The sequence below is a fragment of the Gymnoscopelus microlampas genome, assembly GCF_963454915.1.
Source record: "Gymnoscopelus microlampas genome assembly, chromosome: 18".
In the NCBI taxonomy this organism is placed as follows: Eukaryota; Metazoa; Chordata; class Actinopteri; order Myctophiformes; family Myctophidae; genus Gymnoscopelus; species Gymnoscopelus microlampas.
In genome coordinates, this window is record NC_139955.1 from 23525529 (window position 1) to 23540149 (window position 14621).

General features: G+C 45.8%; 1 protein-coding gene across 1 annotated transcript in view; it reads right to left on the reverse strand.

Annotated features, from left to right (window-relative positions):
- ccdc88b (coiled-coil domain containing 88B) overlaps positions 1–14621 on the reverse strand; it is a 39320-nt gene that overhangs the window by 4071 nt on the left and 20628 nt on the right. Inside the window, exons 12-22 of the mRNA XM_084085954.1 lie at positions 10485–10650; positions 10089–10204; positions 9567–9635; positions 7910–8644; positions 7318–7497; positions 4955–5295; positions 4386–4545; positions 3712–4095; positions 2718–2879; positions 2060–2337; positions 1255–1398 (exon numbers count right to left, since the gene is read on the reverse strand). Of these exons, the coding sequence (XP_083942080.1) occupies positions 1255–1398; positions 2060–2337; positions 2718–2879; positions 3712–4095; positions 4386–4545; positions 4955–5295; positions 7318–7497; positions 7910–8644; positions 9567–9635; positions 10089–10204; positions 10485–10650 (2735 nt within the window). The remainder of the gene's footprint in view (positions 1–1254; positions 1399–2059; positions 2338–2717; positions 2880–3711; positions 4096–4385; positions 4546–4954; positions 5296–7317; positions 7498–7909; positions 8645–9566; positions 9636–10088; positions 10205–10484; positions 10651–14621) is intronic.

Here is a 14621-nt window from a genome sequence, read left to right on the forward strand (position 1 = left end):
CAACATGATGAGATGTGACTATTGTAAAGAAGAACTGTTTAAGGCTTTTAAGCACATTATTAGATCGTATTTGAGTTACTTTGTTGGCTTTGAGATCTTTGCTTGCAAAATACAAACACAAATATTACAGTGCAAGCAAATAGGTGAACAGTTTTGTCATGGTAAGTGGGCGTTTGTTTCCCAAAGGGTTATTGTTTTGGTAGGGAACATAATTAAAGCATGCTTGTTGTGTCCAGTATTGATGCACAAGCTGAGTTTGGGTCAGGAGCGATATCGTGTTCCAGAATCATGTGTACATAATTAGAATGGCAATGTAATTACACAACCCAAGTAATGAATAAAAAACTTTTAGTTAAATGTTCAGTTTACTGTATACTGCACAGAGTAATTCATATGTTGTTTTGCTGATCTGATAGTCATGTTGTTTATGTATTACATGCATTTCCTTTTAAAAGCAGGCTTTGGCGAGCCTGACACTGGCTCTAGTGGTAGTAGCTGTCTTGGAATCGGAAGAGACACGACATCAGATCACGTTAAAATACATTTACCATTTACATTGAGTCTTTATTGAGCGCTAAAGTTTTTGACAATAAATTGTGCATTTATTTGTAAACACTTTAGTTTTTCCTCCTGTTCCTAGCCTTCCAACTCTCTGCACATCGTTTTCCTCACTATGTCCTACACTTCATATTGTTTTTTTCATTTCTTTAGCTTTTTCATTATTAAAACATGGTATGACATGACAACAAAGGCTGTTGTCACGTCACCAGTCAAACAAATTAATTATTATGAATAATTACTCGATTGCATCACGACAAGCCAGGATCGATGATCCTGGGACATTTGTCCTCCTCTGGTGGCGTACCGTACAATGTATTATGTGCTGTAACAGTAACATGTACAGTAACAGGTACAGTAACAGTAACATGCAACGGTAACATGGAATGACTGCAGTATAGTTCAGAGAAGCTTAGTCTGCATCTCTACTCAAAACTGAACTAAATTCTAAAACTGTTCTTAGTTTGGTCCAAAGAGCAAACAATCCTGGAGAAAAAAAAGAAAAGAAATCCCACCCCGGCACACACACGCAAACAGATGATTTCATGGATTATAAGCATTAATGCCTCTGCTCTCTCCCACATTCAAATGGATATGACTGCAGGGAGAAGAGGAAGGGACCAACTCCCCCCCACAGAGTTAGAAATGAGCGTAGTGCTGCCATTTTTACACTGAGTGAGTGGGCAGTAAAATTACCTCTCATTCTCCTCTCTCGCTCTTTCCAACTCCCGTTGTCTCTCCATCCTCCCCTGTGCCTCAGCCTCCAACTTCTCTCTCTCCATCTTCATCTCTCGCTCTTTCTCCTCCACTTGGGCTTTGCCGTTCAGAAGCTCCTCGTACCTTGTAATTATACACAATTAGATACAGGATGTTCAACTCCGAAAGTGTAACACACTGTGTACATACATTATAGTGTACACAAAGTATTGCATTCCACATGATTTTACAACAACTACATACAAAGTATTGTATATATATATATATTAACCACCCTTTACAGTATACTTCGTTGACCTGAGTCCACCAGGGGTCTATACTAGACTCCCTCCTTTTTTCCATCTACACCAAATCTCCTAGCTGAAAATAGCCTATTTACAAGCTCACAATGTGTCATGTTGCGATTGGATGTGATGTGTTGTGAGCTTGTAGATCGGCTATTTCCGCTGAATGTTTGTCCCTGAAAAGAGACGCAAGGAATCGTGTGTGGCTGTGTGTGTGTGTGTGTGTGTGACACTGAATGAGTGGCTTTATGTTGGCATGTTAGCATTTGCACGTGACGTATATGCAAGTCTCCTATATGTACTGTGTGTATATCTGAATTTGATTTACTGGTGTACTGTAGTGCCCATTCGTAGTGTGCCAGTTCATAGTGCATGTCCATTCAGAATGCATGGCTGTTTTGCTTGGCCGATTGCTTGGCACCTGGAAGAGCTGCTTCTCAAGAACCGTTCATCTGAACAACTTCACACTCGACTTGACAGGCACGCGTGCGTGTGTGTACCTGGCTTCCAGCTCTCTGTGCTGTCCCTCCACTGTTCGACTGTTGCCCCGTAACTGAGAGTGTTTCTCTAGAAGCTCATCCAGCTCCGCCTCCTGACGCTGCTGCAGCGTGGTCATTCGCTCGTGATCCCGCCTCACCGCCTCCATCCTGGCAGACGATTCGTCCCGTTCCCGCGCCCACACTTTGGACTCCGCCTCCAAAGTGGCACACCTGGCCTCGCTCTCGCTGCAACGGGCCAACACTGATGCATGCTGGGAGTTCAATGTTGCTTGCTCCACCTGTGTTAAAAAATTGCAGATGTACTGTGAGCTTGTATATCTGCTATTTTTGAATAGCCAACGCAAAAAATCTGTTGTTGCATGAGAAAGATGTAACCTGATTTTTAACAACTCGTCTGGCAAATAGAAAATCTCCAGGGTAAGGGTAAGTTTTTGTTTGATTTGTTTTGATTATTTTGGGGAAATGTTATGCTTTATTTAGAGAGACAGGGAACCAAGGGCAGAGAGATGGGAGACATGTGACTGCAAGAGCAAGTGCGTATCACAAGGTCACAACGCAATGCGAGGCATTGTGAGCTTGTAGATCTGCTAATCTTCGGGGGAGTTTGTTTGCTCATCTACCTGTCTCGCGTCTCTGTGTTTGTGCATGTGTGGTTTACCTGCAGCTGTGTGTTGAGCGTTTGCAGCCGGGTGCATGAGTCCTGCAGGCTGAGGGAGTGACGCTGCAGAGCCTCCAGCTGCTCCCTGAGGTGGTCGCACGCCTCCTGGGACCGAGACAACCGAGACTTCAGGGCCTCTCTCTCCGCTATCAGCACTGCATTCTGGGAGGGCGTCGAGGGAGAGGCGGCAGATAGAGAGCGAGGAGATAGGACTGGGTGATGAATAAATCAAACTGGAGGACATGTTTGTACTGAAACTTATCTTACAGTAGCAATCGCAGTGTTTTTCCAATATGACTCGTCCCACTGCACAATACAAGTGTTAATTTAACTCTGAAAGTGTTAAGGTTGGCCCACTGTGCAGTGGGCCAACCTCAGAGGTGTTAGAAACATGTTATGCTTCTACTGAACTACACAAAAAGATAGACCCCCCCAACCATGGTGATAGTGTTAATATATGCTCTACTGACTGTTACTGCTATTCCTCTGCACATAACTTTCAGCAACACACTCCTACCCTCTTGAGGCACCCACGGAATGAATCCCCTGACCTTGGCACTGACTGGGTGTTCCATGCTCTATTGATCGAACTACACAGAATCGCAATGTGAAATAAGAACGGCCTGAAAGAACGAGAGAGCCTGTAATGTGTGTCTATGCAAGTGGTGTATCGCTATGTGTGTGTAGAGAGAGGGGAAGAGGGGGTAAAGGAGATAAGGGGGATTAACAGTAACCAGAGTGACATAAAAAGTGATGAGCTGAGATAAAGAGCGTTCTGAAAATAGAGTGTTACTCTTGGGATGGGGCTAGACTAGAATGACTTTGTCGTCGTCACAAATCATCCCTGCAGCAAGAATTTCAACATTCTATAGATTATCTCCCTTGTACAACAGTTATACAACTTCCTCAAACTACAATCGCACTCACAGGGAGTCACACGGACATATTACTGTAGACACCCAGACAAAAGACAGAGATGCAACACATACAGTACCTCTCTCTCCAGCTCGATCAACCTCTCTCTCAAAAACCTATCTGCCTCCACTGTGGAGTCGTTAGGGGTCATGGAAAGGTCACAGCCTTTGCCATCGTCCAGAGGTGGAGCTAGGACTGGCGTCCCCCGAGATTGTGTCTGAGGCGAGTGTGTTTGAGTTGACCACTCCAAAACTGGTCCACATTGCACCCCTATGGAACTTCTCCTTTTGTTTTCTGATTCGCTTTCCTTCAGGGACTGGAGGATAGATTTGATTCTCGCCTGAGATGAGTTGAGAGAATCATTGGCCCTCGTTAGCTCAGCCTCCCTTTTTTCCACTTCCTGTTTCAGATGCACAACTTCATTGGACAGCTCCTGAGATAGCTCTTTCCCACTGGATAAGTCCTGATAAGGGATACCGTATATAGGTAAGAAAGCAAACAGTTAAAACTGTATATTTCTTTACATTCATTATTATTATTTAGTTTTTGTGACCACAAAGAAGTTGTTTTGACCAAGCCATGATGAAACGCATGCACACGTGTGCGCCTGTATGTGCACCCACCCACGCACGCACGCACACACACACACACACACACACACACACACACACACACACACACACACACACACACACACACACACACACACACACACACACACACACACACACACACACACACACACACACACACCTGGGACAGTGAGCTGATCTTGGCCTGTGCATCTGTGTTTAATGTCTTCAGCTGCTGCTTGTCCTCCTCCAGACATTGTAATTGAATTCTGAGCTCCTTCTCCAGGTCCTGCAGTCGAGCACAGAGCTCCTTGGACTGTGACAGCTCCTGACAGGCTCGCCTACACACCAGCAACAAGTCCGAAATAAGACAGACAGTTTGAATGAGGTTGTAAAGTAACGTACTGTATGTTGAAGAGCCTAATTTATTTATTCCATGGTCTTCTTGGCTGGGGAAAGCAGTCCTGAGGATGAATGGTAGATGACACATTTTCTAAGTCTGTGTGTATGTGCTAGTGCTTTTAAATATGCCTGTTTAGGCTAATGTATGCGTTCAGGTCTGTATATATGCAGGGATGCAAATTTTGCCATGTGTATATTTATGCGAGTGGATATTCAGTATGTGTGTGTAAGTGGGCAGATGTGTGGATAAGTGTGCACGCGTGCCTATTCATGAGTGCATAACTCTGTGAATATATGCATGTTTGCATATATTGTGCGTGCATCTGTATGAGCGAATGCTGGGTGCACCTGTGTTCAGTGTCCAGGCCCCGTGCTCTCTGGTTACTGTGTTCCAGGGCCATGGTGGTGCTCTCCAGCTGCTGTCTCAGCCTGGCCGCCTCCCTCTCCCTCTGCCTGCCTTCCTTCCGTTGGCCCTCCAGGTCGGACTGACACGTTTCTTTCTCCTGCTCCAGTCGCGAGGCCTCCAGCAGTGCCTGGTCCCGTCCCCGGGCCAAAGACTGGACTTCTAAGGTGACCTCGCGGAGCTCCACATCTAACTCCTCCTCCCGCCGCCGACAGGTGTCTAAACTCCGACCCTGGCGCTCCAGCTCCGCCTTAAGGCCATGGTTGGTCAGCTCCAGTTGGTCAACCTGAGAGAGGAAATTTTACTTGACGATTGATTGTCACACAAATAATTGTGATTAATGATTGAATTATGTGTTACTGTTTTCCACTGAACATTGGAACATACACAACATATTTAATAATGTCATACTCAAAATGCGTTAAAGAATAGAGGAAATAGCAGACCTGGGATCAGATCTATGAGCTAAAAACGGGTTGCATCGCAATCCTAATTGCGATTATCTCAAATACAGTAGTAGTTGCAATTAGGCGAATATTAAGTAATAATAGTTACAGGCCTAAAAGCACGAGTAGTTATAGCAAAGGTATCGCCTGGCAGATACATTCTTGTTTTTCTCCTCAGATTTCTAGAATATACAGTATGAATGCCCAAGATGGATATTTTTGAATATTACACAACAATTATGTGATTGGACAAGAGGCATTCCATGAATCATAAATGACTTATAAATTGTTTACAGAATTGTTTAAAATTGTTGTGTAAAAGTAATATCACACTTGAGGTTGTGATATTACTTTTACTCTGTGCTCTTACACTTGCTGTACATACCATACCAGCATGGCCGTGATTAGCTTGTGGCACAAGGCCACAGGCTGAGTGCTGAAGATAATCACAGCCATTGTTATCATTCAGGTTACAGTGTAACAGTCTGATGAATGTCACCCCTCCCCATCACCAAAATGACAGAATGTGAATGAAATACCAAAAGCATCCTATGAGCTTTTCTTTGAATGTGTGCGTGTGCTAGTGCGTGTGTGTGCGTGTGTGCTGTGCGTGTGTGCGTATGTGCGTGTGTGTGTGTGTGTGTGTGTGTGTGTGTGTGTGTGTGTGTGTGTGTGTGTGTGTGTGTGTGTGTGTGTGTGTGTGTGTGTGTGTGTGTGTGTGTGTGTGTGTGTGTGTGTGTGTGTGTGTGTGTGTGTGTGTCCTATAATCCAACTTAAGCTTATCTGTCATTGTCTTGTTTCCAACCAGACTGAATTGCTCAAAACTGGGTTTGGGAAAGAAAATAATAATAATTCAGTCTGAGACAGCTTGAATCCTCCCTTTCACATCAGGCTGTCAAACCTACACACAGAAACTCCCGTTTCTCCGAGCAATAAAATAAATAGATGTCAAATATGAAGATGGATATGAAGATGTTGACCAGAATGACAGCAGGTTAGGGAGACATCATTTAATTACAAATCACTGGTTTAATCCTTACAAACAGGTAAGGTATCCATCAAAACCATCTGTCTTGTCAGATGTCAGTGCATCAATGAAGCCCTGCGTTCACTGTACACACATCCTTGCACCGAAGTTGCTGCAGATATAAACTGTCAGCTAAATGCTTAACATGTCAATTAAATGAAGGGTAATGCAAGGAATCCTCTTGTCCTGTGCTCTGCTATGTGTATAGTGTTAAATCCAGTGTAGTCGGATTACATCAGCATTGAGTTGGTCAGTTCGCTATGACTCCCCCCCCCCCCCCCCCTCCACACACACACACACACACAAACATTTTTTTTGTCTCTTAATGTCTTTTTGAAGTTTTCCTGAGAAATCTCCAAAGCACTTAATATGTTTTATATGTTTTACAACTACATAAGGTCTTTGGACATAGCACTCACTGAATCCAAGTCTATGATGTCACAGGACGAATGACCAAATCAGAGCCTCACTAAAGACATGCATGAGGAAGTATGCAGCACAGTTGAGAAAGTTGACAAAACGAGCGCTTCTCCGTCTCCAACATGACACGTGGGTGTCGTGTCAATGAGGAAATAACTGGCTTGTTAACTTATGTTTGCGCCACGGTGTGTTTGGTGTTTCTATTTGGTTGTTCTCTGTGGATACTTATTGGATTACCTAAATTATGGAGGATCAAACATATATTTACAGATCCTGGAATACTAATTGAGGGCAAAGAGAGGGCAACAACAGAGGTACTTTAAAGCTGCTTTAAGGAGCATATTGTCTCAACTTTCTGTGTATGCCTGCGTAAGTGTACTACTGTATGCATGTGCGTGTGTGTGTTCCGTCCAACCTTGCGCTGGGCTGTGCGGAGAGTATCCACAGAGCTGCGTAGTGTATCCCTGTCCCTCTCCAGTGCCGCTCTCTCTCCCTCCAGGGTGGCGATGACTGTGGCCTGCATCCTGTGGAGTTCCGCTTGGCTTCGCAGGCGGCAGAGCTCCTCCTCCATCTCCAGACTGTCCGACTGAAGAACCTAACGGAAGGCAGAGAGGAGAGAAACATTGTTCTCAGTGGTGGGCAGGCAATGTGGCAGTATGTGTGTGTGTGCCTGGATTCCAAATAGACATGCCAGACATCAGCGCAAAATGCTGTTGTTAGGCAACAGTTGTCAGCTCAAATCGCCATTGTTAAGCTAATGTTTCTGGTGTGTGACATCAGACCAGAGCTCGATCAGCAAGAGAGAGAGAGAGGCAGAAATAGAGATGGAAGGAGGGAGAGGGGGAGGGAGGTTGTGTATGACATCGGACCAGAGCTTGATTCAACCATCCATCTATCCAATGGAGATATCCACCCATTCAGCCTTCCATCCATCTGTTCATTCATCTGTTCATCCATCCACCCACCCACCCATCCATCCATCCATCCATCCATCCATCCATCCATACCTCTATCTGCCTGCGGGCTTCTCCCAGGTTCTCTGCAGTCTTCTTCAGCCTATGTAGCTCTGCCTCCACGACGACCAACCTCTGCTCAGCCTCCCAGGCTTTCTTGCTCTGCTCTGCCAGTTTGGAGCGCAGCTCCTGGGCCACCAAGGCCTGCCTGTCGGCCTCCTCCAGGGCCTGCTGGAGTTGAGTGATCACAAGCTCCATGTGGGGACCAGGCGGTGAACATCCACGCTGGTCTACGTCTGTCTCCGCTGTGTCATCTTCCTTGCTTTCTTGCTTTGTTGGAGGAAGCTGGATCTCTAAAACTGCTGTTTGGGGTTCAGACTCTGTTGCCTCTTCTTTCGTCAATTCCCCCTCCCTTTCATTAATTTTCTCTCTTTCTTTGTCTTTCTGCCCTCCCTCTGCCTCTCCCCTGTTTTTTGGTTCGGATACCCTCGATACCCTTGAGGCCCCACAGTCTTCTTTGAGATGGAGAATCTCTTCCCCAACTCCTGCTTCTCTCAACGTCCTGGTGATCTCTCCTCTTCTCTCTCTCTCCACTGTGCTCCTCACCGTCCCTTCCCCTTCTCCCCTGGAGGATTCTGAGCCTTGGACTCCTCTCTCACCATACTCCTCTTCTCCTTCTCCCCCCTTCTTCCCTTCTTTTCTCCTCTCCACCGCTATGAGTTGCAGTTTGTTTGTCAGCAGTTCTACCTGTTGTTTCAAGGTGATGTTTTCATTCTTCATGTTTTGGTACTGATGAGACGAGGGAGAGGAAAAAATAGTGAGAGGGAGATGATAAATGGATGGAAAATGTGCTGTGAATCTTTTATGCTTTATAAAAGACTGAATGTTAGCCCTATCCTCACTCCCTCCTTGCTTTTTTTCCCTTACAAAATGCAATGAATCTGAATGCCCTAAAGGGATGAGCTTCTGCATGTAGTGCATTGTGAGCACCAAGATGGAATTTGGAGTGGAAAAGAGGATTAAATGAAGTAACCCAAGAACAGGACTTAACTTGGTTCTGATAGTTTAAGCTTGTCCTAAGAGAAACCTGAATCAAGCATTTTGCAAGCTTGACTTCCGAGTAAAATGCTACAATTGTTCAATTTGGTCAGAATAAACTGCTGCTAACAGTAATTTCTTCAACAATAATTTGGAACTCACATCAGACAGTTGAATAAGAAATACAGTTTGTAGACCTAAAACTGTGGATTCCCTCAACACATTTTCAATGTTTTTTTACCATTGGGTTTTTATGGCATGGCTCTGCAGGAGTCTAACCGTATAAGAGGGTCGGGTCTGTCTGTCTGTCTGCAGCTAATCTCGCAATCCGCTGGACTGATCAACACCAAATTTCGTGTGCACTCTGCCAATATGCCACAGAAGTTGTTTTCACATATGTTCTGTATTTTTTGAAATATTTAAGTAAATGGGGTCGGGGCTCTGATCAGGAGCAGTTAGGGGTTAAGTGACTCAAGGACATTTTGACACGCAGCCAGGAGGAGCCGGGAAGCAAACTTTCCAATTCCAAGGCGGCTGCTTTACCTCCTGAACCACTGCTGTCCCTATTGAGCAGTGGCTGTTAACTGGTCTGAACAGCTTGCAATACAATTTCAGGTCCAGTAGACCCACTGGGTTGGAAACCGCTCTCTCTAGTAGAATCCCTTCAGCTTACCTCTCCGAGTGTGTTCTGATGCTGTTTCTCCAGGTACGCTCGTTCTTCCATCATGTCAGGGGAATGGGCCTGCAGTGAAAGGTAATGGCCAGTCAGCCTCTGCAACGGTTGGATCCTATGTTAATGTTCATGACATCTTACTTACAGTTTCTAGGTTGACATCAGAGATGTCTACAGCAATAACCTGTGATGATCTACTTGATATAGATGTAATAATAACTAAGTCTACTTCTGAATATTAATAACTAATGACTAATCATCAGCCCGAGACATGATGATAATAAATAACCATACAGTACACCAACGAACTGCAGCCAGAGATAGAAAATTATTCGGAGGCTTGTGATGGCACGTTGAATGCGTCATCGACGAACCCTCGTTGAGTCATCCTTTCCATTTTTACATCACACCCCTGTTACACCAGGTGACCCCGCTGTGACCCTTCAACCTGCGTGATAAATAGTTTTATTTAGTTTATAGTTTAGGATTAGTTCTATGGGCCTCGACTCTATGAACTCTGACCTCCCGCTGGGCCTGCAGCTCCGCCAGACGCCTCTTCAGCTCTGCATTCTCCTGCTCGGCTCCCAGCAGCCTCAGCGTTGATGCCTCTCCCACCTCCACGCTCCACGGCTTCAAATCTGAGGAAGAGAAAGCCGGGAGAAGGAGGGAGCAGGAAGGAGAGAATAACGAAGAGGAAGGGGGAGAGAGAGGGAGCAGAAAGGCAGAGGGATAAAGAGGGTGATGTGATGTGGGAAGGAAAATAAATAAAAGGAGACAGGGTATGTGAGAGAGAAGGAGAAAATGGATAGATGAAAAGATTTGCCCTGTTATGTTGACTGAGAGCCAGTAGGCAGCATGACTTCAAACATATTTCCTCTTATCAGTTAATTAAAACATGTTAAATGACATGGCGCTAACCAATCATTTCGCCCAACTCTTCGTCTGACTCGATTTCCGATTGGTGGAAATGGTGATGGACCATTGTGATTGGTGCAGAAGAGCGGCGGCTCTGCCTGAGGTCCGCCTCCAGACTCATGTTCATTTCCAGCAGCTCATCAACCCTTTGTCTCTCTGTGTCTCGCTCCTATGAACATGAGCACGCAAGCACACGCACAAGATAAATACATGCACAAATATATGCACACAACATGGCTACACATCACTACTCATAGAAACTATCTGTTGAATACTCTATAACTGGCACATGATTGGAAATCTTCTGGTTAGGGACATGAGGAGCTGATGTAAACATCACATCCGTTTTACTCTTCATAGAATCGCATTGTAATGTATAATAATGAAATGTCGGAATCCAGGTGATTTGTGCCATGTCCTAGTCACATGACCAGGAAGTAGTTAGGAAGTGATAAAAGGTGAGTTCCTCCCATTAGAGAGCCATTTTGACTGTGCTGCTTTTTTTTGATGGTGTCGATCTCCCTCTCATGCAGGGTGAAAGATAACTCATGGTAGGCCAAAGGTCAACCTTGTGTAGCAATAGCCTTGTTTAATGCTATACTTTGTTGTATGGCTAATGCTACTGTTGGCCTTTGTTTGGTTTAGGCTATTGTTTGTGTATGCACATTGATGTTTGCCATGATTATAGCACTTTAATTTGTGTCGAACATCATCTTAAATACTGTGTTTTATTTTAGTCAAATGTATTATATTTATGTTTACAAATCAAGTGACCTCCAACAAACTCAAGGGGTATATACATTTTTTGTTTTGTAATATCATTGTCTTCTTTTTGTAGCTGTGGTGCTGGAATTCTCCCCTGCCCTTGCATCGTTGTGCTAAAGGAGTTTGTATGTCCCTGCAAAGAAAAGTAGGTTTATGTTCTATGTTCTTTGTAATTTGATTTGAATACAGTTTGCATTATGTTGTAATATTGGGGCTGGCAACTAATGTGCTTTGTCTGTTTCCTTAAAGGGACCAGTCCAGCCACCTTTTACACATGTTTTACCCTTTTTGGTTTGTTGCTGTTTATTTGAGTTATTCATTTGAGGTGTAGTAGGTAGGCATAGATTTTAGGTTGTATTGATGGTGATTCGTTTTAATGAGTTTGCTCTCCTCTGTTTGTGGTACAGTATGACTCTGTTCAAGGCCGGGTCTGCCCTAACACACAGGGACTGTCTTGGGACTGCACTGTGGTTTTATTTCAAATATTTCACTCGATGTCTCGCTATGGGAGAGCGCCCTCCGGCGTGATCACACAGAAGTACACCTTCATAAACTTCCAGACAATCCTATTGGCTGGACTGACCTTCCTCTGACTGGAGGTCCCGCCCTCCTCCTATATCAGTCAGTGGATGGGTCATTTTCCCTAATTCAGTTTCTCTTCTCGTTCGCGATCGAGGAAGCACCTTCTCAGTCCACCTTATGAAGTCAGTACGGCGAAAGTCTCAACAGGACAGGATAATATCCCGGACCGCGAGACGCTACTGATGGTAGGTGTTGACTTTCTTTACAAAACCTGTGATAATATCGCAAGTTGCCCTGCTAGGAACTTAATACGTTCCATAGCCAAGCTTATTAAGCTAAAAAGAAAGCATAGTCTGCTTACATAGTAATCGTGATTCGAAGGACAAGTTTAATACACTCTCCCTAGTCTCACCCTGATTACTAGCCACAGCTAGCCCTGAGCTAGCTGTAAAGAACAACACGCCAGTATAATATACTCGGCCCCAGTGTTTGTTTCTTTCAAGCCTAGCAGCAGGTTGCCAGAGGGAGAGCCCTGAGCTCTCCTCAGCCCCACAGACTGCTAGCCACAGTTAGCCACGAGCTAGCTAGGGAAAAACAAACATGTGAGCATAGTCCGCTCAACCCCTGTGTTTTCGTTTTTTCCCTCCTCCCTGTTCTGTTCCCTAAAGCTTAAAACGCTTAACGTGAACGTGGCCTCCACAACTCTGAGGAGCAGGACCGGGTCCAAGAGCCCCGGTCCCGCAGAAAAGAGTGTGGGACGCCACCGGGTAGTAGTATCATAATACTACCGGCTAGCGTAGCATGTCGTCACCGAGAGCTTAACAAGCTCCCACTAGCGACACTTCTTGCAGGCTACCATGCTAACACAGGGTAAACACGACAAAACATCGTGTTTTTCTCCGGGGTGACTTCTCACCCACAAGCTAACACCGAGTAAAAACACCAGCGTCGTCCGCTCTTAGTGTGCTTTCTCCGGGTCAGCTCTGCACGCCACCAGCTAGCGCCATAAGACACCAGCTAGTTTTTAGCATGTTGTCACCAGTGAGCTTAATAAACTCCCACTAACAACACGTCTGGCAAGCTATAGCAAACACGACAGCGTCCCTGCTTTACATCGTGGTTTTTCTCCGAGGTGTTTCTTAGCCAAGAGCTAAAACACTGAACAAACACACCAGCGTTTACACTCTTAAATGTGTCTTTTCTCTGACCAGCTTAATACGCTGCCAGCTAGCTTAGTGCGTTGCCATCGGTGAAGCTTAAAACAAGCTCCTACCAGCAACACGTTACACACTGCGTGCTAACACAGAGTAAACACGACAGCATAACCTGCTTCACATCGTGTTTTCTCCCAGAAGGGGTTTTAGCCACAAACTAAACACCGGGCAAACACCAGCGTAGTACGCTCCTACTGTATTCCTTCAGAGACAGTCCTGTACGCCGCCAGCTAGCATAATATGCTACCGGCTTGCTTAGCACGTTGCCATCGGTGAGCTTAAAGCTCCCACTAGCAACACGTTTTGCACACGACGTGCTATCACTGAGTAAAACATGACAGCATCACTGCTTCACATCGTGTTTTCGTCTCTAAAGTGGCCTCGTAGCCACGAGCTAAAACCGAGCAAACACACTAGCGTTAAACGCTCCTAGTGTTTCTCTTTCAGCTCTGCAAGCCACCAGCTAGCATCATAAACTACCAGCTGGGCAGGCTACAGTTAGCTACACGCTAAAACCGACATCGTGTTGTTTCTCTGGGACAATAAAAGCTTAGAAAGTTTTTCTCCCATACACGACTCCCCTGTTTACAGACCTTGCCACAAACAAGCTCCACGCGTGTTGTGAACAATGACCGCTGCAGTCCAGCAACGAAGGGACCCCTGTCCCTCGAAAGAGTGCGGGGTCTGCGGGAATAGAATGTCGGGTCACGACGAACACAACTCATGTGTTATTTGCCTGGGACCAACCCACGCAGCCCGAGGGCCGTGTGAGGAAGGTCCGTTCCGCATAAGTATGTGGACTAACCGAACCTAGGTTCGTCAGAAAAGCGGGCCAAACATTTCCAGTCCCTTCTACACCAAGTTAGGAAGAGGACATGGACGAGGCCCAAAAGTTACTCCGGGGTACAGATTATGTCCCCTATAACCAGGTCATTGAGCAGGCGACTGGCCAGTAAAACGAGCCTCTCCCCACGACTCATACTCGACCTCGAGTTGCCAGCGGCGTAGCCTATAGCCACGAGCCGCGGCCAGTATGAGAGAACGGTTTTAATGCCTACTCCTGTTGGCAACCAGCACTGGGACAACAGTTGACGTGTCCTGGGCTGAGCCCTACTCTTCCGCTACCCGTGGAAGAAGGGGTGGCCACACACCTCACGTCAGAAGCCACGGCTCTGACACGAGAGCCCAAATCCATTGCGAAGCACGCATCGCCTAAATGGCAGGCGTTCTCGCTTGCAGCTTACAGGCCAGGAGGAGCACCCTAGCCAGCCAGAGGCAGGCCTCGGGTAGCTACTCTACAAGAGTGAAATACAGAAAGGAGAGGGACATGGCTGGGACTATGTCAGGAGGAGACGGTGGACACCGCCTCCCCCTCTCTCTCTGGTGGTCCTGGAGTTCGGATGGCCGGGTGGGCGAGGCGAACACGCTCCGCCGCCCGATGGAAGAGAGAATAACTTTACACACTATACATTATGTGGATAATGTTGTGTGAATATAAACATGAGTTACGACTGTAACCCCGGTTCGATGATACTATGACCACGATGTCTCCTTGGCAAGACATCAGAGTGGTTATTGGAAATTGAACCCTCTCTACCTGTTTCTCCAATAAAATTCAAACCGTTACAGCCTGAATTTC